This window comes from Epinephelus fuscoguttatus, linkage group LG20 (genome assembly GCF_011397635.1).
Source record: "Epinephelus fuscoguttatus linkage group LG20, E.fuscoguttatus.final_Chr_v1".
NCBI classification, from domain to species: Eukaryota; Metazoa; Chordata; class Actinopteri; order Perciformes; family Serranidae; genus Epinephelus; species Epinephelus fuscoguttatus.
In genome coordinates this window covers 19722611-19745083 of record NC_064771.1, presented here as the reverse complement: position 1 = coordinate 19745083, position 22473 = coordinate 19722611, and the positions used below count along the sequence as shown (strand labels likewise).

The 22473-nt window shown below is 42.2% G+C and overlaps 1 protein-coding gene across 5 annotated transcripts in view; it reads left to right on the top strand.

Moving 5' to 3' along the window:
* svild (supervillin d) overlaps positions 1-22473 on the top strand; it is a 60216-nt gene that overhangs the window by 13179 nt on the left and 24564 nt on the right. For 2 of the 5 annotated variants that reach the window (XM_049562691.1, XM_049562692.1), the window contains exons 2-6: positions 3824-4350; positions 8654-8788; positions 12299-12333; positions 17342-17397; positions 22129-22226. In XM_049562691.1, coding sequence (XP_049418648.1) covers positions 3962-4350; positions 8654-8788; positions 12299-12333; positions 17342-17397; positions 22129-22226 — 713 coding nt within the window. In that variant the 5' untranslated portion in view covers positions 3824-3961. Of the gene's footprint in view, positions 1-3823; positions 4351-5485; positions 5515-8653; positions 8789-11239; positions 12080-12298; positions 12334-17341; positions 17398-22128; positions 22227-22473 lie in introns of those variants that run through there. The other 3 variants (XM_049562694.1, XM_049562693.1, XM_049562695.1) reach the window with 3 other exon arrangements.

The following is a 22473-nucleotide window of genomic DNA, read 5'->3' as shown; positions in this document are numbered from 1 at the left end:
AAGCACAGATTTTTGAGCTGAAACTTTTTTTATTCAGTGTTTTTACTTGTTTAAGTCACCAGATCTGTTTGATTTGGAGAGGAACAATCCTCTTTGGATAATTTGGCTCCCGGTAAAAACCTTCTGAATGTTTGGATCTTAGTTATCAAAGAAAATAGGTGAGCACACATTAGCAAGTGCTGGGCTAGTGGCCCGTTAGTGACAAGACGAAACTTGAACGAGAAACTGCTTTATCCAGAGTTTTTTCCGGTTTTAATCACCTGGGGTTTTATTTATAAAACACTGCTTAGCACTGATGGGGCGGCACCAGGGGGTGACCCCCCCCCCCCCCCCCCCAGTGCCGCCTCGGTTGAAAACACTGCGCTAAAGTGCCCTCTTGAGTGGCGAAAATGAGAGGATGTGCCCTATCAGCTGCCCTCTTGAATGATGAAAACGAGCAGATGTGCCCTTTTGGCTGCCCTTTTGATTAACAAAAATGAGAGGATGTGCCCTTTTGGCTGCTCTCTTGAGTGGAAACCCTAGCCCTAACCCTTTTCTGTAGTTTATAAAATAAACATTTTAAACATACTTTTAGCCTGGATTGTCTGTATAATCTTAATTAAGAATCAAGGACAAAGACATACATGACACACTAGCTTCTTGCGCACCAATGGGGCCCCATGTCATGCAGTAGGTGCCCTTTTTTCCTTTTCGCCCCTGTCCTTCAAACATCCTAAGTCCGTCACTGCTGCTTAGGATCCATACTAAAAATGCACATATGGACAAAGCCAAAAATTTCTTCTATCAGTCTTCCACCTCACCATCTGCATCGCCAATTCGTCTCTCCAAAATGTTTGTAAGCATGACTCGAAGTTTCCCCCATCAAGTCTGTTTTTATAGATCATAGCGTTTGCATAGGAAGTGGCTTTTTGGCTCCTGCTAAAAATTCCTTGACAGTTATCACTGAAGGAATCCTAACTTGGAGTTCACGATTGGCATATGGGAGACGTTTTAGCTTGTTGTAATCTGCAATACGCTAGATGCCAGAAGTCAAGATATCTGCATTAGGTTTTTGATGACCAAAATGTCAGTTTGTCTTAGACTGGTCAGGGAGCATCACAGTTTACAGTACTGCTGCCTCAATTTTAGATATGTTTTGGCATTTTTACTATTTATATTTTTAATGGCCTTAACCCTTATCTTGTCACACTAAGCTTTTTCCAGCAGAAACCTAATACCACTCCAATAACATCCTTTTCTTATTGAGCTGTGGAGCTCTTGAAAGCTTGCGGCTGGGTAGCAGTGGATTTACCGCTACCAATTGATTCTGCCTGCATATAGGCCTTTTGGTTTTCATATTATGCAGTAAATTCCATTTAAAAAGCTTTAGCCACATCTGATCCTGGTTACATTCCTATAATATATTCTAGTTTCTGTTCTGGCTAAATTTAATTGGCTATGGATACTTGTCGCTGGAGTACCTGGAATGGAAGCGCTCGCTGTGAATTTAACAACCAGATGGTGAGTTTACGTCTTCGTAGTGCAGAGCGTGCTGTACATTTCCCTGAGTGTAGGTGTCTCGGACATCTCTGGGCTTATAACGAGGAGCAGACACCATGTAATTGTCCAACAGAGTTACAGTTTATGGTTGGACTAAATTTAAATTCACTCAGGGGAGGTGGTGTTTAGCCAAGCACTGTTATGTTAGGTGGAGAAGGGAAAGTGGAGGTCAAGGTAAAGACTGACACACAGACACATATTCCCCAACATATACACTCATTTCCTGTGTAATATTTCAAAGCCATATTTTTAAGGGGACCCGAGTCTTGATTCTGGGTTGGTTTTATAGCCCCAGCAGGTGGTCTGTGGGTCAGAGGTGGTACACTTGAGATTGGTTCAAGCATGTCATCATTCCAAAAAAGGCTAATGGAGTCAGCTCATTTATTTCACCTTATGACCAGGCTCACCTTTCTATTCCCCCATGCATTGACCCATTGTTCATTTTCCCTCTTTCTTGTCTCGTTGCTAACATTGTCCAGACACAGTGCTTTTCATTTATATTTTCCCATATCCCTGTCCCTGGCCATAAATGTGAGAACCAGTGTGCTGAATGCCCTGCGTTTTGAGCGATACCAGGGGGCTACTTTAAACCTCTGCCCCTCTCGAACATACAGTACACATACCTCATTTTATCATTTCTGTTCTCCCCGCTGTCCTCGGACAGAAGCCCCAAAGCATCGTTATTGCACTTGCGCCGTGAGAAATAGTCTGTGGAAAAGCCTCTGTGCTTGGTTTGGAGCAATCAGAGACTGTGCACACATAATTTTTTATTGCTGTTGTCAGCTGGCGATGCATTTAAGCGAGTGCAGTTTTCAAACCTCTGCATCCGAGCCATACGTGTGGTTTTCTGCTCTGTGAATGCTTAATGGAACAAAGTGAGCTCAGCTGAACCTCCTGATTTTGTACCTCCTAAACTTAATTTGAAAAGTCGAAAGTTATTAAGGAGTGAAATTTTTTTATTGTGCTAGATGTGGAAGAAGTTGTTAAAGGGATTATCTTTTTGAGGGAGCTGAAGCTTGTTGCAGAATGCATTGGTTAGGAGGCTGTGTTTGCTGTGGATAGGCTGCAACTAGGGATGTCGGCTCTGATTAATTTTACTTTTAATAGCCCAATGCCCATTAACCAGTAACTAACCAGTTAATCTCTACGGGAAAAAAGTAAATGATGTAAAATACAAAAGGCTTTTCCTTTTACCCCAGTGCTCCACTGAGTCAGTGAGCTTTACAGTGCATTTCAAACTGCTATCCATTTACAGGTCGTGAAATTTTAATATTTTGTGATGTAAATGTCTTGCCTTTTATTTTATATTCTGTTGGCCTTGCTGCCAGACAGCTGGCTAGCTGCGTTAACATGTGGAAATGCGGTGACCACTGCCCAAACCCAGTCTCCATTGGTTAGCTAGCCTTGGCCATGGGAGCTAGCTAGTGGTGCATCTCTTTCATTTAATATCTCTGGTAACGCCATTCTGGTAAGCAAGCGTCTTAATTTCTGCAAAACCTCTTTAGCATTGTTAACAATGTTAGTACCACTGCATTGTTAACAATGTTAGTACCACTGCTTACTCACTGGGGCAACTTGAGGGGGGACCTGAGGGTGGCAACAACAACAACACTGATAGGTCAGGAAGCATTAATAGTGGTAGTTACCAAATGAGGGGCGCTGTTAGCTATCTCCCACCAGACCCAGGTGGTGCAAAGTGCAGAAAACTGAAGAGTAGCAAAATTAACATGCATAACAAGTCAAAACTATTCTCCTGCTTCATGGTGGACTGTTGAAATCCCTTGTTGCAACTAGTCTTTCACAGGGCTGACGCACATACTCACAGTTAGGGGCAGTTTGGAGATTCTCATGCTTTGTGTTTGTAGTAAATACAGAATCACTGTGAGGTGGGATAATGTTGAAGAGGTAATTGGCTCTGGCACAAAGCCTCAACTTAGTGTGGAATAAAATGGGATGAAGATGTGATTTTTGTTGTGTGAGTCTGACTTTCTCTCCTCCCTCTTTCCAACTGGCTCCAAGTGAGTCGATGGAATAGAGGTTATATGAGAGGCTCACTGCGGTGGTCGGCTGTCTTTGAGTAAAGCTGGCTGACATCATTCTCACAGGGGGTTGGGGGGTGTTAGCTGGGGCAGGGCAGGGCTTGGCTCGGAGCTTTACAGCTGAGCCAGTCTCCTGTGAAAGCTGCCTTGGTGCATGCAGTTTTACATGGTGTTAGAGTGCCTGTCATCTGAAATTGTCCTCTACAGTCATGATGCACTAATGATGTCTTCCTCTTCTATTGCAGCACTGGGATGATTTTGATGGAGTGAGACACCGCTGTCGAGGCAGATCTACAAGAAAGCTGATCTACATATCTGGGTTGAAGTAGCAACTTGGAATCCTCTCACCTGCATTCAAACCCTGAACTGAACTGAACTTTGAGATGGATGGAATAGACACCTTGCAGAGCTCGGCCCCAGAGACCAAGGCTGAGCGGATTGCCCGGTACAAGGCAGAAAGGAGGAGGGAGCTCGCCGAGCGCTATGGCAACACAGATGAATTCACATCCAAATATGTCCGTAGGGACAGGAAAATTGGAGACACATCCGAAACAGTGTCTTCAGAAACCAAGGAGAAAGGAAAATATGAGGATAATGGATCGGAGCACACATACACCAGGAGGGGGCTGAGGAATAAAGTAGCAGAACCTGTGGGACACACTGATGATGTGCCCGCCCAGGAAAAAGAGGCTACCACTCACCTCAAAGCAGACACAGTTTTATCCTCTAAATCCGAAGCTGTCTCCTCCTTAAAGACATCCTCTCACTTGAGGTGAGTTTATTTATGTTGTCACAAGTTAAAGACGAGGCAGACCAGCCACAGTGTTGTTGTCAATGTGATATAAACTTGGCTGTGTGACATGAAACACAAAGCTGTCCAGGAACAGAGACTGTGAAAGCCAGGGGAGAGAGCCTAGCATAATCCCAGGAACAGACTGCAATAAAATCATCATTTATTATTTAGATATTCTCATGTGTCTCAGTTTTGACTCCAGTAAAGCCCCTTTCCCACTGGACAAAAATCTGGCTAACATCTGTCTTTTATATTTAATAGGAAAAGTTACAACTGGAATTTACTCTCGGGTTAAATGGCACTGCAGTAGTCTCAGGTATTTATCACTCCAGCTTCGATTGGCTCCGATCGGCAGTGATGGAAATATGGCACTTGGGTGGATGTGCTCATTTAAGCACCTTTGCTTTGCAGTGATGGGCCGCCACAATTTAACATTCCCTCTCTGTCCAAGCACCACAGCATCTAAAATTTAGTCTGCATCGAGCTTGAGAAAGAGATGAATAAGTAGGCTTAGATATATTTAAAAAAAAGTAGCCACGGCAACATTTTCACTGGCCTCCATGCTGCTTACAACTGTTTACTAACCTGTTTTCTGGCCCATTTATGACGTCAAATGTGACACACCAAAAAAAGCAGGTTATTGCCCATTTATAACAGGTTATCTGGCATTTAAAAAACCTGCATACGTGTACTAATTTTGCTGGAAAAAGAATATGAAAGTACAGACAGAGTGCTGAATAGGCATTCATGTAAATCTGCTTGAACTTGGAGCATAACGTTCCCCACTAATTGCGGTTGAATCAACAACAGTAGCTCCCTCATGAGGCAGCCCTTTGTTTAGAAAACATTTGCATTTCCACTGGTTAAGACGACCATTAGATTACTGTAAAAGGGCTTGCTGGTAGTTAATGAGAGAAGAGAAGGCAACAAGGTGACACGTTTGGAGAACGCTCAGATCTATCTCCTGTTTGAAGTAAACATGGCTGCTCACATTTCCAAAATTGGCCATGTGTGCAAAGCATGGCCCTGCCTCATTTATTTTGCCATGTTTTGCTGTGATGATATCCAAGCTGCTTGTTTTGGTTCACTTAAAAGTCATTTGGGGGATCTCACATGTTCAGCACATCTGGGAGTAACAAACCGGTATTGTCTGGGTGACCTGAAAGACTTTTGGAGTTTTCTCATTGGCTGCCAGGAATGTTCTCTTGAGATTTTTGTGCATAGATGGAGTAAAACAAGCCCAGTCGTGGGTTTGGGGATGTTTGAGCTGTAATCAAGCCGGGGATTCACACAGCCAGACTTGTCTGTTCTTGAAAAACAGCCTGAGGGAATGACGATGGAGAGAGATGAACTGAGATGGACAGAGTGCTGAGATAATGTCAGAGATTGGGGCTTGCAGGGGCGGTAGGATTATTAGGCTCTGCCAAGTTTTCATGCCCTGTGCTTAATGAAGCAAGACATCTAGAGGGCTGTGAGTGATGGCTTGTTGGAGATTATGAACCAATTATTTTTCAAGATTTGGAAAGGCATGTATTGTGTTGTAATAGAGTTGCAAAATACAGGACGTGCAGCGTGGCATGTTTCGGCGAATCTCAGCTATCAGGTGTTCACTATCATCTCTCATAGCAAAGCGTTGTGTTTGGTTTTTATGACTCTGCTTATGTCAAAATGTAGTGTCAAAATTGGCCCTGTTTAAAAATCTTTCAAAGCATCAGTTTTGTGCTTAAAATTGGGATAGGGAGAAAATCATTATTATTATTTTTGCTCATTATGCAATGCAAAAGGAACTGTTTTTGTCAGACCACAACAGAAAGAATATTTGGCAAAGTACAGAGTAAAGTCACAAACAGAGTTACGGACTACATTTTTAATTACAGAGAGCAGGAAAGAGGGTTGACATGTTGATGTGTTTGCCTCGCATGCCTGTCACCTTAGCTACTAATCTTGCCAGTTTTGTTATGACGTTCACCACATGTCACAGTCCAGCTGTGCATTCTTGTGTGGAGGCATTCTTATGCAACATACAGAGTTCAACAGAGGAGGCTATATAGAAGCTATTGTTATTGGCTAATAACTTGTCTGCTGATCCCCAGATTTTGGTGGTGTATTTGTACAATATGTCACCTTCAATTCTGGGGGGGTAATTGAAGTTGTTTTATTGAGCTTAGAGATACTTCTGAATTGTACATATTAATGTAATATATCTAAAATTCTTGGTTGTCTTGCATGTGCGTTATCATGAGAGCTTCACCCATATTCAGTGAACCTTCGGAGGCAACATGTTGACGTGTCTGTTACAGGAATAGCATAGAGGAAACTGGAGCTCAGCTGTTCCAGCGATAATGAAAACTGTCAACATGTTTCTCTGACAGACAGGAATTCTTCCCTCGTAAAGTTACAGTTGAAGAGTGACATTCCAAAACACTGTATTGTTGCGTTTACAATCAACTGATAGGCCCTATTCCATTTCTTATTTTTACCCCTACCCCTTGTTTTTTAGTACCATCTTACGCCTCGTAACAGAGTTATGGGCGTAGTGGCTGAAATCTTCCCCTATGAAATGTGACAACCCTTCAAGACCCTGATGTGTCATTGGTAGTCATCGATGCTGGCGTTGATGTTTAACAGATGTGACGAGTGTTGTTGGGCATTGCGGAGATGGCGTCTTGTGCTGTGGCGATTTAAATTGTGTGGTTGTCAGTAGGCTTACAATGTGTTTACAACTTAAAGATATACCATGTAGAATTTTCTCAAAAGAATGTGTGTACTCTAGGCAGAAGTAATCCCTTTTTTTTTTTTTTTTTTTTTAAAGATATGTTTTCGGGCATTTTAGCCTTTAATTGACAGGACAGACAAGCGTGAAAGGGGGAGAGAGAGAGGGAGTGACATGCAGCAAAGGGCCACAGGCTGGAGTCGAACCCGGGCCGCTGCGGCAACAGCCTTGTACATGGGGCACCTGCTCCATCCACTAAGCCACCGACGCCCCCCTCTGCCTGTTTCTTGTTTGCTTCTTATTTCTTAGTTGGGGATATTCATTGTCCTGTACCCTCACATCGCTCAGGTGAGGTGGGGGCTTTGTAAAAAGGTAGTGCCATGTGTCCGGCGCCAAAAAAAACAACAAAAAAAAAACAAATATAATGAGGTGACGCACCATACAAGACATCTGGGGTTGGCTTTTACTTTCACTTTCGCTGGCGAGCATATGTATAAACAGTAATCCTGCATAGTATACCTTTACAAGTTTCATGCTACCTATCGAAAAAGTTATCAAATTAAAAAGAAAATTGCTCCGGCCCTGTCAGTTTGCACTGATGTTAGGGAAGAAGTAACAAGTGCAGCAACTTTGCTGCTGGATTTAAAAATTGGTTGCATGCAACGTTAGTTAGCTAGCTAATTAGCACTAAGATATTACCATACTTACAATATCTAATGTTATGCTTGTTAGAAAGAAAAGAACTATGATACATTAAAATGTCATTGAACTAAGATAATACAATGGTTACTGTAATTTTGTATATCTTTATTAACAAAGAAAATACCTCTGTGGGATTCCTTTGTTACTTGTGCAGCCATCTTACAGATGATTCTTCATAATATTCATCCAGGCCACCAGGAAGTGAGCTAGGCTTTGGAGCCAGGTTTTGTAATGGCCAAACAGTGGAATTACAACTCCTTAGTCCGTCACGTGATGCCATAGGGCCCCAAAAGACTTTTTCCAAAGACTTGCAGGAAAGAGACATCTGTAAATCAGTAGATTTTTTTTTTTGAGCTTCACAAGTCTCGAAGAGCCACAAGATTAAATAATTTTATGCATGTTCAAGTTAGCAGAGTGCTTAACAGGAAGTTGCTAGCTTGCTTCCAGTGCCTCCAACTCTGTATCCAGGTCTCTTACCAAATCCATGCTCTCAGTTTGGAGTGTGCCTCTGAAAAACCTCGGTCTGAAGAGCCATGTAGGCTGAACACATTGCCCTACCTCTCGTACCAACAAGAATCTGAACGCCCCTGCCTTTAGATGTGAACACACAAAACAGAGGGGTAAGGGCTAAGTGGTAGGGGCAATTGCTGTATTGGGATTGGATGTTTAAAGTTTTCCTTTGTTGTTAAGTTAGGTCAGGGGACAGTACTGAATCTGTGTTTCCTTTGTTATCTGTTAATGGAAATGTAATCCCATCCTTCTGTCTGCTTTGCTCCAACATCATGTTCCTTAGTTTAGTAGTTAATGTTGGCTGCTGAACTGTGTGTGCACTGTTTGTACAGAAATGTGATTCTTTATCTTTCGCAGCAGTCAGCATGCAAACCAATCAGATAAGAACCATGAATCATGTGAAATCATCCTACAGCAGAGTAAGACTGTGGGACTGGGAAGACCATACATCAGTGCGTGTTACATGAATCAGCTGCATCTGTGTAGCATCATGTAAGATTTTATTCATGATTTATTGTAGTATTTGGGGTCTGATGTTCTGTTTGTCATTAAGCATGTGTACTAAACACCAGTAATTGTGCTACTGGCACGTTGGGGTTAGCTACACACTTTGGATTATAAACAGGACTGAATGGGACTTAGGCTAATTATTGTTTACATGACTGAAGCATTACACAGTTCTAGTACCTGGCTGCCATATGAAGACCTGAGCTTCCCAGCAGTTAGGCGCACAAATTAGAGACATTAAAGTTAAATCTTTTAACTATAGCACAGTCATGATTATATCCCTTCTGTACTCTTACTTCATCCTGTCTCTCTCCCTGTTTCACTTAATGCTTTGTGTATATGACATAATGTACTAGAACAGTGAGGAAGTTTGCTGTGTTTTATTAATGGCTCGACTGCTTTGATAAGAATGTATGTTTAACTTTTCTCACTTCAACTTCCCCTATTATTCTGTCTGTACTGCAGTTGCTTTTTTTGTCCTCTCTCTCCACTGCGCCCTGTTCTTCTTTGCCGGTTAGTTTTATGGCAGCGTAGGACCAACGCATGCATCCCCTCCCCTCCAGCCAGCAGTCAAAGTGTGGGTGGGGTAGATGAAGTGTCGCTGAGCCCTGTGGTTTCAGAGTTGGGTGTTGGAGTTTGAGAACTAGGTGGCATCAGTCAGTCATTTAGATCGCCACGGTCTGCAAACACACTTTCTAGAAGCTGAGCCTTAAATAGCTAATGTTAAGTGACACTGTGTAATCATTCTAAGTTCATGTGTATTTTACACAGCCACAGATTGCTATGTGTTACATTACTTTGATTATTGTTACACCTACATCAATTTGTGATCCTCCATTGCATTTCCCGTCTCCGACTGCACCGTATTATTCACACGCCATAAATACCTTGGTGCAGCATTTTTAGATTCCCCATTATATCGGAAAGCTGCGCTGAGGCACGCCAGACCAAAACTAACTAAATTTTCCGTGGCCTGCCAAACCCAAGCCCAAAATTACTCATAATAACATGCTGGTGTAAAAATTACTTTTCAACACAGCTTTGGAACTCAGACGCAACACCAGTCTGCAGAAAGTCAAATGATACTCAGTCCGATCTGCTATTTAATTGCTGTCTATAACACAGCTGCACAGTCCGCACTGAGGGGGCCAGTGCACTCTATCAGAAGACACCTACTTCATACAGTGATTGGTCAGGTATGAGGTGGAGAGAGTAGGCAGGGTTTGAACTTCTCTCTCCAGCTCCTTTTTAAACATTCTCTACACGACGACCTCTGTTACTTTTCATGTAAACTGAATGCAACATTATGAATGGCTTCCAGCCCTGTTTACGCGGGACTAGTATTACCAGGGGACCTTGTGATCTAGAAATGTCTCCCTCCACAACTGTATTTCGTGCGGTGCATTCACACAGGATAAGCAAGTCTGTATTTTACTCGAATTTACTGGCATTGTCCCGCAGATATGAAGCACACAGTTATTTATAACTCCAACACAGAAACACTACACAGCACCACTAGCAGAGATGTACACTGTTAACTCCCTGCTTTTTTGTTTTTAAATGTGGGTTTAACAAATGGAAGTGATTCTGCTACACATTGTCACCTTATCATCTCATTGTCTTTTGAGATTTGAACTTGCTTATTCTGCAAATCAGTCTCCATGCTGTGCAGTAAGATGAGCCTCTTGGATTTGCATCTTTAATGCTGTCAAAACTTTCATTTATAATTGCCAGTGCCACCTACATACTTCTTGGCAGGGAAAGGGGCAGAAAAGACACACAGAGAAAACAAAATATATAAATATGACCCCAAATCCCTGAGATGCTGATTTGGAAGAGACTAATATTATCATGTAACCTATTTTTGGTGAAAATTGGCAGGTAATTTGCACTGGAGTTTTTACTTTACTACTACTAATTATATGAGGTCCCCAGGTAATACTAGTCCTGTACGTATAAAGCCTATGATGACCAGCTTTTCACTCCACCTTCAAGTGTGGCCTTTTGTAACACCTCTTCTTGTTTTTGGCATAATCCAGCCCTAACCCCCCTGTATGCCTATGAACATTTAAATTATTGAATCAATTGTTTGATGTGTTTTTTAGTAGGGCTGCAACGATTAGTCGACTAATCGATGACTGATCGACTATTAAAATAATCGGTGACCATTTTAGTTTTCGACTTATAAATTTAAGTCATTTTTCATAGAAAAGTACTATAAAAGTACCCAAAAATACTCTTATTGCAGCCTCTTACATTCAAATATTGGTAGCTTTACACACTCTCCCATGATGGTGAACTAAAACCCTTTGGCGTGAGCACGAAACAAGACATTAGATGACATAATTTTGGGGTTTGGGAGAGACAGACCGACATTTTTCAACATTTTAACACATTTTTCGATAAAATGATTAGTCGACTAATCGAAGAAATAATCGACAGATTAGTTGACAATGGAAATAATCGTTAGTTGCAGCCCTATTTTTTAGCTGAATAACTTTGCATTAGGAAATAATAACTGCATCACAGCTTTCATTGATGTTTATTGATCCTGTAACATTAGTATGATGTACTGTTGTTTTTGTTTTTCAAAACAGCTCTCCGCTTTTTATTTTATGCACTCCACAGTAAGGCTGACACCTAGTCGGTTGATAGATATGCCCTTGTTTGACCAAAGTCTGATTGGTTGGACAGTCGCTGGGGTTACTTTAATTAGGCTGTGTGTCCACCAAAGAATTTTTCCTCGCTGAATGCGTCAGCTGTTTTTTGGGGGGGTATAATGCTCAGTTAGGAGTGCGAGAATGCTATGGAGGAACAGCGTTTTTTATTTATTTATTTATTTTATTTATTCTCACATTAATTAAAACTTCCATGTTTGCAGTTCGAATGGAGTACAGTTGGGTGTACACAGATCAGAAATGGATCTGACTGTACACAGCCAGTACGATCCTTTAAAAGAAAAGCCTGCTATGGTCCTCACCAAGATGGTGCAGATCGGCTTGGGGCCAGCTCCTCTTCCTCAGTCACCTCTGACCCCTCCCAGATGTCCACCGCGACTCTCTATTGTGCTAAAAGCAGTCCTCTCCCCTCCTCCTGTTACATCATTGCTGCTACCCCACAGGCAGCTGCTGTCCCCATCCATATTTAACGCCCATTACTTAGAGATGAATGGCCATCTTCAGAGGCTACACAGGCTCCGCTGTTATATCACTGCCAACATGGGACTGGAGGAGCAGCATGAGTAAATGTTGTGAGATGCATATCACACTCAGTACAGTAAGAGGCTGTCGGCAGCTCTGTTGATAGTTTGGTTTATGTTGCACCTTTTTATGTGGCTTAAGTGTACGTGTTTGGATTATAGCTGTGTAAGTAAGAGCTAATATTCTCATTTCTCTGTCTTGTTTGCAAACCTCAATTGTAACACACATGTAATTTCTGTCATCACTTCAGTGTGTTCGAGAGTGACCTCATTTCTCTCTCTGTCTCTCCCTCTAGGCTGCTGGAAACTGATGACACAGAGGAGCCAAAGGGTAAGACGAACTCTCCACTTTCACTGCACTCAGATCTTCCTTTTGTTCCGCAGACTGAACTCATTCAAGTTCTCCCTATTACTCAGTGTAAAAGGAATACTGAGCTCATTGCTGATGTCAGATCACCTACCTGGTTTATAGATGTTGGCTGTTTTAAGACTAAGCCACTGAGGAGGAGTGAAAGAAAACAGATCCACTGATGTCTTTGGCTCTGTGTTGTTTGCAGTATAATTTAGAGTGAATGTTTCACCTCGAGCGATGGTTTTTCTTTTTCACAAAATAAGTAGATAATGTCTGGCTCGTGTCTGCAGAGTTTTCTGTTCAAAGACCGTGACTTAGTGGGTGTACGCCTACACTTGTGTGTCTCTCTGTGCAAACGTTTGATTTCAGGCAAGTACACTGGAAGCTTGTTTCAGCCAGCTAGCATTATGAGCTAATTTTGGAGCCTGCTGCTAAAGAGAGGAGAAAATGGCCAATTTTACACATGAGCCGCTGGCTACTTCTCCCCACTCACACTCAGCCACCTGAGCCCAAAACCTGTCTGTCTGTCTGTTTGTGTCAGCGGTCTCCTACCTCTTTACTCATGGGTTGGCCTGCCTGTCTGTATGGGTTTCTCTGCTTATGTATTTGATTTGGCTGTCTTGCTTTGCACTTGCCTCCTTGCCAGTCAGTGATGTGTGTGTATGTATGTGTGTGAATGTAAGAGACAGAAAGATAGTGACAGAGAGAGGTGATTGGAAGGTCCAAGGTTATCTCAGTATTTCAGGGTGTGTAAGGCAGTATTGTGTAAACCATGTAAACAGACAATGCTTTACTTTCTTGGCTTCTTCTCTAGTTAAGTTAATCCGAATATCATGCAAGAAAGGAAGAGCTTTAAAACCAACTTGAAACTGGTCTACTGTCCAATCTGTGGTGTTTTCTGCTAGTTTTTAAATACAATAAGTGCTTAAAATGTTGTATTTCAGCTCAACTTACTGCACAGTAAGCATAAATAGTAGATGGCAGAGCTGAATCATGATTAGTATATTACATTAGTGGTATTAGACTCAGTAAACTGGGTCTCATCTGTGATGACAGACTGTGAAATTTAAAACACAACACAAAGACATGAGACTACCAATTATCTGCTCACTGCTGCATATTGCAACTTGCAGTTTTACATTCGATAGCCTCTCTGGTCTGTTAACTTTGCCATACCACAAAGGGAAAAAAATGCTCTAGATTTTTTTTGTATTTCTGTAAACCAATCACAATTGCTTGGGCAACTCTAAGCCCAGGATGCAGCAACAGTGCCCTTGCACAATAGTGTCGAGAGGGAACTTGTTTTGGTGGACAGGTGAGCGCTGGCATTAAAATGGCTGAATATCTGCAAAAGAAAACACCTCATAAAACATTAAAAGACATTTCAGCTTCTAGGTTGCTAGCTTGGAAGTTGTTGCTCATGTTTCACACATAGCACTAAAACATAGTGTGAAGATAGGGCTGGGTGTGTGAGACTAGTTTCATGTAGTGACAGGGATTTTGAAAATGGCAACAAACAGGAAGCGTGTTAACATCTGATATATGCGGCCAATGACAGGCTTATACCAACCGTCTACATCCTGTGTGCCAGACTAGTTTACACAAACAGTACACTGAATTACTGTATTTGTTCCCAAGCTCAGTGTTTTCCAGGATGTTTTTGCCATTTTCTTTTTCTTTTTCTTTTTCTTTTTTTTTTAAATTTTGATAGTTTCGTACTGTTGTATGTGGAAAAAAGTATGTTCCCAAAAGATTTAAGATCAATTGTCATGATGCATTTAGTAAAATGTAGCCTGCTAAACCATATCATTAATTTGGCAAAAGAAAAATATTGTAATGACTTGACTAATTTGAAAACAGAATACAAAATTTATAGGTTTACCGTACCTATTCAGGGCGGGAATGCTTCGGCATTATTTTGCTTCGCTGTACTGTATAAAAGGTACGATCGGGGACAGAGTGGTCTCGCGTTTAAGCCAGGAGCAGAGGTAGTAACAGTCTGTACGTTTATATGCAGCTTGAGAAAATCGAATTATTGGCTTAGTCCGACTGAAACCCGACTTTTAAATGCATGTAAACAGCTTAACACTGAAATTGGACTAGCCGTAGCTCGACTAACACACCTAGATAATTCGATTGAAAATCGAACTATTGCTGCATATATCCACTTAGTCTGACTGGAGTCAGACTTGGTGTTCTGCACATGCACCACTTTTTCTTTCTCGGGCTGTCACTTGGAAGAAGAAGGAGGAGATGATGTAGCAGCAGTGCAGTAACAGTAACTCCCGGAAAAACAAACAAACAAACAAACAAACACCACGACCGAGAAGCAGAAGACGCACTTCTAGACAGACAAGTTTATGGATAGTAGGAAAATGACAAACGCGGATTTATTTCAATACGCACTATATTAAAAAGGACACAGCAACGCCTATCGAGGCGGAGTCAGACATACCTGGTCAGAAATTCGATTTTCTCTTCTGCATGTATACTCAGACGAGACGAGAAGTCCGACTTGACTGATTAGCTGAGCTATGAGCGTAGCTCGACTACTGCGGGCATGTTAACGTACTGAGTGTGGAATTGATGTCTGTGTCAAAGGGACAGCCGGCAGGACAGAATGGATGTGACGTTTTGACGACGTGTTATGTGTGCGACTCACCCCTTTTTAGATTTTAAAAAGCACCTGGGGAAGAAAGAAGAAGAACAGTAGCCGAAAATGTCTGCAAAGTCAGGAGACAATGAAGCCTGGGAGCTCCTTACTAGGAGTGTAAATCACTGGTTTCATCACAATATGATATATCATTTCTTTGGACAACAATGCGATATTTGCCGATATTACAAAGTCTGTCATACCTTCTGAGCAGAGGACGAGGTCAGCTGCCATATGACATAATTACTGTTACTGCAATGATATGCCACTGTTATTGTTTAGAAAGTGCTGCCTGACGATGCTTTGTCACACTAGAGGCTGATTCTGTTGTGGTACATGTCATGCCTGTCACGCCTCCTTTGCTTCCAGAGCACATGCACACTATCTAAAATCACACACTGGGGCGGCATTTTGTCTGCTTTGTTTGGTTCTGTATGAAAAATCAAAGCCGACATAATGACGGGTCTTCGCTGCGGCCCTATTGCTCAATCTCTGTGTAGAAAGGACTATTGATCTTGAGTCAACATGGATAGTGTGTCTCTCTGGTTGGAGGAAAAGAGTAAAAATCATTATACTAGAAAGAACCAAAGACACAGAAAGAGGAACAAAGAACAGTCAGTGTTTATCTGTAATTGAGATATATGCGTGTGTGTGTGTGTGTGTGTGTGTGTGTGTGTGTGTGTGTGTGAAAGCCAGAGAGTGTGAGAGCATTGGCGGTGCATTCACATGGCTGATGAGCTTCCTGTCCAAGCTGGCAAAAGACTCTGTGCTCTTAGCCAGAACGTTTCTTGTGGTCACATCAAGGGTTTCCCCGATGCTTCAACTCTCCCACACGCCACTGATGCATACAAACATTCAGCCAGTTCAGAGAAAATATATTGTAGAAGAGTTCAGTTCAGTTAGTTTCTGGTTTCCACTGCACTTTGTCATGCTCCTATTAGCGCAATACTGAGTGCCTTCACTCCGACTGTAATACTCTATTAGATTTTCCTTGCGGTGGGGAAAGCTATAAAACATACTATGCAGATTTGATGAACTCTACACTGCTCCTTGGAGTCTGTCGGCTAATAATCACAAAAGTGCAGACTTCGTTGGCCATCACAAGGTCAAAGGCCCGTCCAATAAGCTCTCAGCAGCTATGACTGAGCAGTGTTGCAAGATGGATGAAAACACTTAGGGAAAAGCTAGTGAACTTAAGTGGAGACTCTTTTTTTTTCCATCTCTTGAGTTTTTCATTTTTCTCTCTCTGTCTCTGGCTCGGACTTTGGATGGATGATGATGTGAAAAAGATTGGATCGGAGTCAAAGCTGAGAGAGCGCAGTCTGCGGGGAATCACCGGTCTGCAATGCGTAACAATTGTGTCATCATCTGAACTAAATCATGCTCAGTTCTGGACAGCAGGGGAGCCTGGAAACATAAATCTAGAGTATTAAAAACTGGAGTATTAGGTCGCAGCAGAACAGCTTTTTTCCATTGGTAAGGGGGGAGTTTATCGCTGACATTATTTGGATGTGTTTGTTCATTTGTTTTCTTTGGAGGGGGAATGGTTTCAGCCTGAAATGTCTCATTGGCGAGGTAATAAAAGCAGATGTAGAGTGGGAGAATGGATTTAAGTGTGCTGACTTAAGAAATTTGTGTTGTTTTGGAATATCATTAAATGTAATGGTTTCCTTTTGTTTGGATTAGAAGATCATATTGTCAGGGCTGTTTTTGATAAGACAACTCTCATGAGAAATAATTCTCTCACACACATATGTGCACACACAATAATGACAAGAAAATCACTATAAACTCTTGATTGACTGACCGATGCAGGATTGTCTCCCTGTGTGTCTGAACACACTCATCCCGAGCTGAGGGCAGTATCACTACATTTATTTCCTTTCTCTGATCCAAAGTTACCTTAGAAGCACTTTAGTTTATATCCTGTCAGTTTCTCTGTCTACATTTTTCAGCAAGGAAAACTTCCACTTGACCTGGCAAGACTCTGATGTGTGTGGGTGTTTGTGTTGCCATGCGTGTGCACAGGCATGCATTGAATTACCTGTTAAATTTGCTTTTGTAAGCATGTCTGTGCTCGTCTCTGTCCTTGCATGCGATTGTGTTCTGTACTTACAAAAAGCTAGTGTATGGCTGACCATGTCTGACCTCGCCATCTCCCAGACTATCAACATTGTCTTATGTTGTGGATACCAAACACACACTGTCCGTATTAATCCCTCATTCTGAGGTGACACGCTGACTGATCATGTGATGCTACACTGGCAGGAAGCAATTACAGATGTCTTTTTACTGGTGTATTCATGGTCAACCTTGTGTGTGTGTTCTTTTTAGTTGACGAGAAGCCTGTGGACTCGGCCAAGAGGACTGCCAAGATGTCTCTTTTTAAGGTACGGTATTTTAGGTTTGTCTTCCAGCTAGGCATGGGATGATACAAAATTTTCATGTCAAGATGATCCTGGCCAAAATAAATTCCATTTGCAATGTTATCCTGATACTCATCGAATGTCAGTAAAGCATACTGGAATCACTTTAACTTACATTTTGTTAAGGAGCAAATAGTTTTATTGCATCACAGATTGGACACACATCCTTGTTAGTGAAAAACAAACATCTAAAAATCCTAGTTGCATCATATCTTTTGATATGAAATATGCCATTGCGTAATTAAGAGCTTCTGCAATTTTTGGAGGTTGTTGCATATATGGCCTGTTTTTGCAGAGACTCTTTTAGTGCTGGTTGTCCAGCAGTGTCTTTGGGTGCTGCTCAAGGCTGGGTATTGGCACTTGATACTTTTAAGGTATCGACCGAAGTAATCCAGTACCAAGTGCTTTCAGAACGTCTCCAGTCAGTTAACTGACCTTTTTTTGCACCAGTGGTCTTATGCTAACAGTTAGCTCTGTTACTGTGTGTGTGTGTGTGTGTGTGTGTGTGTGTGTGTGTGTGCACGGCTGGGCGAACTCTCATTACTGTCCCTGGCACAGAAGCACCCATACAATTTGTGGTGTGGTGACATCATGCACCTCATATTTGACACAGTAGGCAGTTCAGCATCCTGAGATGCCACCAAAACATTCAATACTATAGCTGTAATGCACGGCTGTCAATTTACATTACAGGTATCAAATAAAACAGTGGTTCCCAACTGGTCCAGCCATGGGGGCCATCAAGATTTCTCCTTAGTCATTAGTTCAAGGTCCACATAGATACATTCAGTAGCTGCCTGTTAATCACTCACTCTTCAGCAGGAAACAGCACTTCAACATAAAAGCTCTGTGCCGGATATTCACCGTACTTCCGAAGTCACTGGCGGTCCATTCTGAAAGGACGTATGACGGTGATTTTTTTTAAACAACACTATTGCTCCTGGACACAATTTTCACGATAATCCCGATACTGAAATTCCCCGTGATCAATTGTTCCGAATGTTATTTATTGCCTACCTCTAACCATAGACTGTTTGAAATAATGGACGTAGCTAGTGTGACATCACCCATTGGTTTGTGGATTGCTGTTTTGAGGCTTTGAGTTTGGCATTTTGGCCGTCGCCATCTCGCTTATTCGGAGCCAGAAATGACCATATTTGCACGAGACAGTGGAGCTATGGAAGAATATGGGGTGGATCTGACTCATAGACTGTGGTGAAGCCTCACAGGCAGCCTGTCACTCAGAGCAACTTGTCCTTGATTTTGCTTAACTTTAAGCCTTAATAAAATACATACAGGTGAGATATGTAAACATTCACCCCCTGTACAGTTGTCATCAATGTTGAAATTTACTATAGAGACCAAAACTGTTTTTTGTGCCAGGCTGTAAATGTGTTTATTCCTGCTGTAAAGTTTGAGCATTTTAACATGATGGGCCTATGGGGACTGACTCGCTTCTGGAGCCAGCCTCCGGTGGCCATTAAAAGAACTGCAATTTTTGGCACTTCCTCTTTGGCTTCATTTTCCAGCCCCAGATGTTGCTGCTTGCTTCCAACTCCCAACATCCAAATATTTAGCATTGTTTTATTGATTTTGTGTGTGTGATTTATCTTTGGGTTACCTTTTGCCCAAATCTTGATTTAATAGCACCAAATGACGGCACACACTAAAGGAAATCCAATCTTCGAAACACATTTTTAAACTTATGAGTGATGTCAACAGATGGTGAATCTATATTTTTCTACAGTCTGAGGTTGAATCTTTTCATTTCCCTCGCTGATTTGCTCACAGCCCTTTCCAATGCAGCTGCTGTGCGTTTCAACCCCCCTCTTTGCTCCATTAATAACAAATTGAGCTGTTCCATACAGCACTGAGCTGTCCCGCACCTGGATGCACACTTGGCCAAAGTCATGACTTCACACACACGCACGCACGCACGCACGCACGCACACACACACACACACACACACACACACACACACACACACACACACAGACACACACACACACACACACACACACACATACACACACACACACACACAGTCCATGGAGGTCTGAAAGCAACAGTGGGAAGAATAAGTCTAGAGAGCTCCAGGATGCATTCAGTAACAACAGCTTGATAATGCCCCCGACCCTACGGGAGATACGCACATGTGTGCTTGAAAATGAAGACAGTATCTGTCTTTCCCAGGCTGCTTAACTTTCAGAAGTGGTTAGGTTTCATGATATTGGATGTAAATAGCTGTTCTAACTTGGCCTTCACGGGCCAGGAGCAGTGCCAAGGTTGGCCAAGTGAACCCAGATGGCAGCAAAACCTGCTGGGAAAACAAGCTCCCACAAAGAGGCTATCTCACAATCTCACCACTTTTTGTTTCGTCTTTTTTTCTGTCCTTTGCTCTGACCTACTGTACGTCTGTTATTTTAAGATGTCTCACTTGAAAGTCATCAGCAGTGACAGACACTCCTTCGCTGTCTTCACTTTCCCCCTTATCCCTCACTTCTCCTCCATAATCCCCACTGAAAGCCAGTGAGTCAGTGTCTCTAGCCGGAGAGACAGAACAGGAGTGAGGTTACAGTGCGTCTGCTCTCCAGCATGGATGGAGGAAATAAAATGTGTACATGGGGACTTGTGGAGAACGATACAGCTCATTTATTCTTAAAATTTCCTGACTGAATTTCCTGAATCTGTAAAAAAGAAGGCAGTTTATTTGTCAATGCATTCATGCTGTGTGAAAAATAAGTTCCTTCTTTATAATCAGTGAGTAACAGTCAGTTTTGAAGAGGCCTCTAATTCTGTGAGCTTTGCTATGTAATTTTGTGAGAAACGAGCACTTGATTTCGGTTGCTTGGCTCACAGCTGGAGATCCACTTATCTTCACCAGGTCACCCCAGGATCTCAGTTAAGTGTTTACCGACACAGGTCTCACACAGCTGCATAGTTCCCACTGTACGCATGTTTTAAAATGTCTAATGGTTACACAACAATGTACAGTATCTACCCCTTGTGTCTGAAAATGGACGGTGAGTCAGATTGAGAGTAACTCAGTCTAGAAGTATTTGAAGTTCCCCTCTACACAAAAATGTGTTTTGCTTCTTGTCACTTTACTGTGATGTTTGAGCTTCGCTTTGCAGAATGATGTATGTATAAGGCTGTTTTCACATTTATCTGCTGAAGGGGGAACGTTTCTCTGAGCTCACCTTAAGTCTGAGGTATCATTTATACATCATGATGTATGACATCACATCTAGTCTGGAGCCAATTGTAGTCCAATTTGTAACTCACTTTAAGTCATGTGGAAAGGCTCAAGTGCACACTTCACAGACTTTTTAGTGAAGTAGGAACCATTGAAACGTTTGAAATGATGCATGTTAGCATAAATTCTGGATTTTGTAAGGAGGGAGGCGCAGATGTAATTTTAAATGGGGCCTATTATACTTTTCCTTATTTTCTGTCATACATGTAATGTTACAATGTGGGATGTTTGTGTTGAATGTGGCCAAAGTTGCAAATAATGAGGTAAAAGTATGTAAAAGTAAGTGGCCGTACAAATGCCGCGTCTTTAACTGCATGGAAAAGCCGAGGTCAGATGTTGGGCACTAATTTTGTGCCTTTTTTAAGCCAGCTTTCATGAGCGTGGCAGCGGGTTGCATCTGCCATATGCCACCATATCATAGCCTATTTACCTCAAACCCTGAGTGCAGAGCTGATCTTCCTTCAGGAGTTGTGTGTGGACATATCGTCCATGGGACAGATGTAAAGCTCTGACAGCTCTGCACTAAAGTGATCAACTTTTCCATATTTATCACACACTGATATTTGCGGTAGAAGGGGAAGGTATCTGTCGGCTGTGATTGGTTGTTTCTCATCACATGACATGTGGTGCACACTGCCCGTTCCAAAAGTTGAGCCGGTTTATCTCAGGGCCCTGGCATCTGCTGCATGGCTACATTGAAAACAATGAATTTGAGGGCGCAAAAAATGTGGCATGTGCCCCTTATAGTCATCCCCCAGTTGCATTCACAATCCTGAGACACGAGATTCAGAAGCCCTGGAAACGCTGACTAATCGGAGCAGACTGGGCTTTGTTGGGAGTGAGGTTTAAAGAGACAGGCGTCTCAGACAGTGGGTGAATACAGTACAGTATGAAGAAAATAATGTTTTTGAACATTAAAGCTTGTAAACGTGTTCTAGTAAAAACCCAAAATGAGCATTATAGGTCCCCTTGAAGTATTTGTAACCAGGTAAATTGGAGATTTCTGTGTGTATATGACACACAAATTGTTACTCAGAGCAGCTTATTTTTACATGTCAAATGTCTGGAGGGGATCTTTGCCTTTTAAAGATGGTAAGAAAAGTATAAACAAAACATAATGGCTCCCATGTGGGCACCTTAATGTGGAAAATATAGGACAGGCAGTATTCATGTCTCTCGGTTCTCAAGTTTTTACTCTCTGTACTCAGGATGAGTAAGTTTCATAGTCACTTGCGCACCACAACTATGACCTGACTAATTTGACAGGAGCATTTGAAGGGTTAACTGCTTCACTCAAGTGTATAGGTGGAGCCTCATTCATTCATTCACTCCCCTTACCGAGATTTGTTTTTTAACAGCCGGTGTAGGAGGTGAGCAGAACGTCTTGCAAACATAATCCTAACCTTTAGGCTACGGCCGCCCTCCTCTCTGCCTGCAGGACCTGGAGGGGACGGAGGATGGGAGCAGCGGCCGGCGTGCCAACGACAGGCTAAAGTGTCAGCAAATGAGCAGTGACGAAGAGGATTCCTCCACCAGGTAGGCACGGTCAAACTGATTTTCAATCACAGTTGAACTGAGTTCTAAAGAAAGTGAAACCAGAAATTGTGTAGCTGCTGCTGGAAAGTCTCCGACTAACTGCATTTAAGCTTTGAATGGAGTCTTCTTTTTCACCATTGGGGTAACAGATGTTGTGGTCTGTGGTACACAACATGAGCCACACAACACGAGCAGACAGGACACACAGAATCACCTTGAAACCAACTGACACACTCACACACAGACC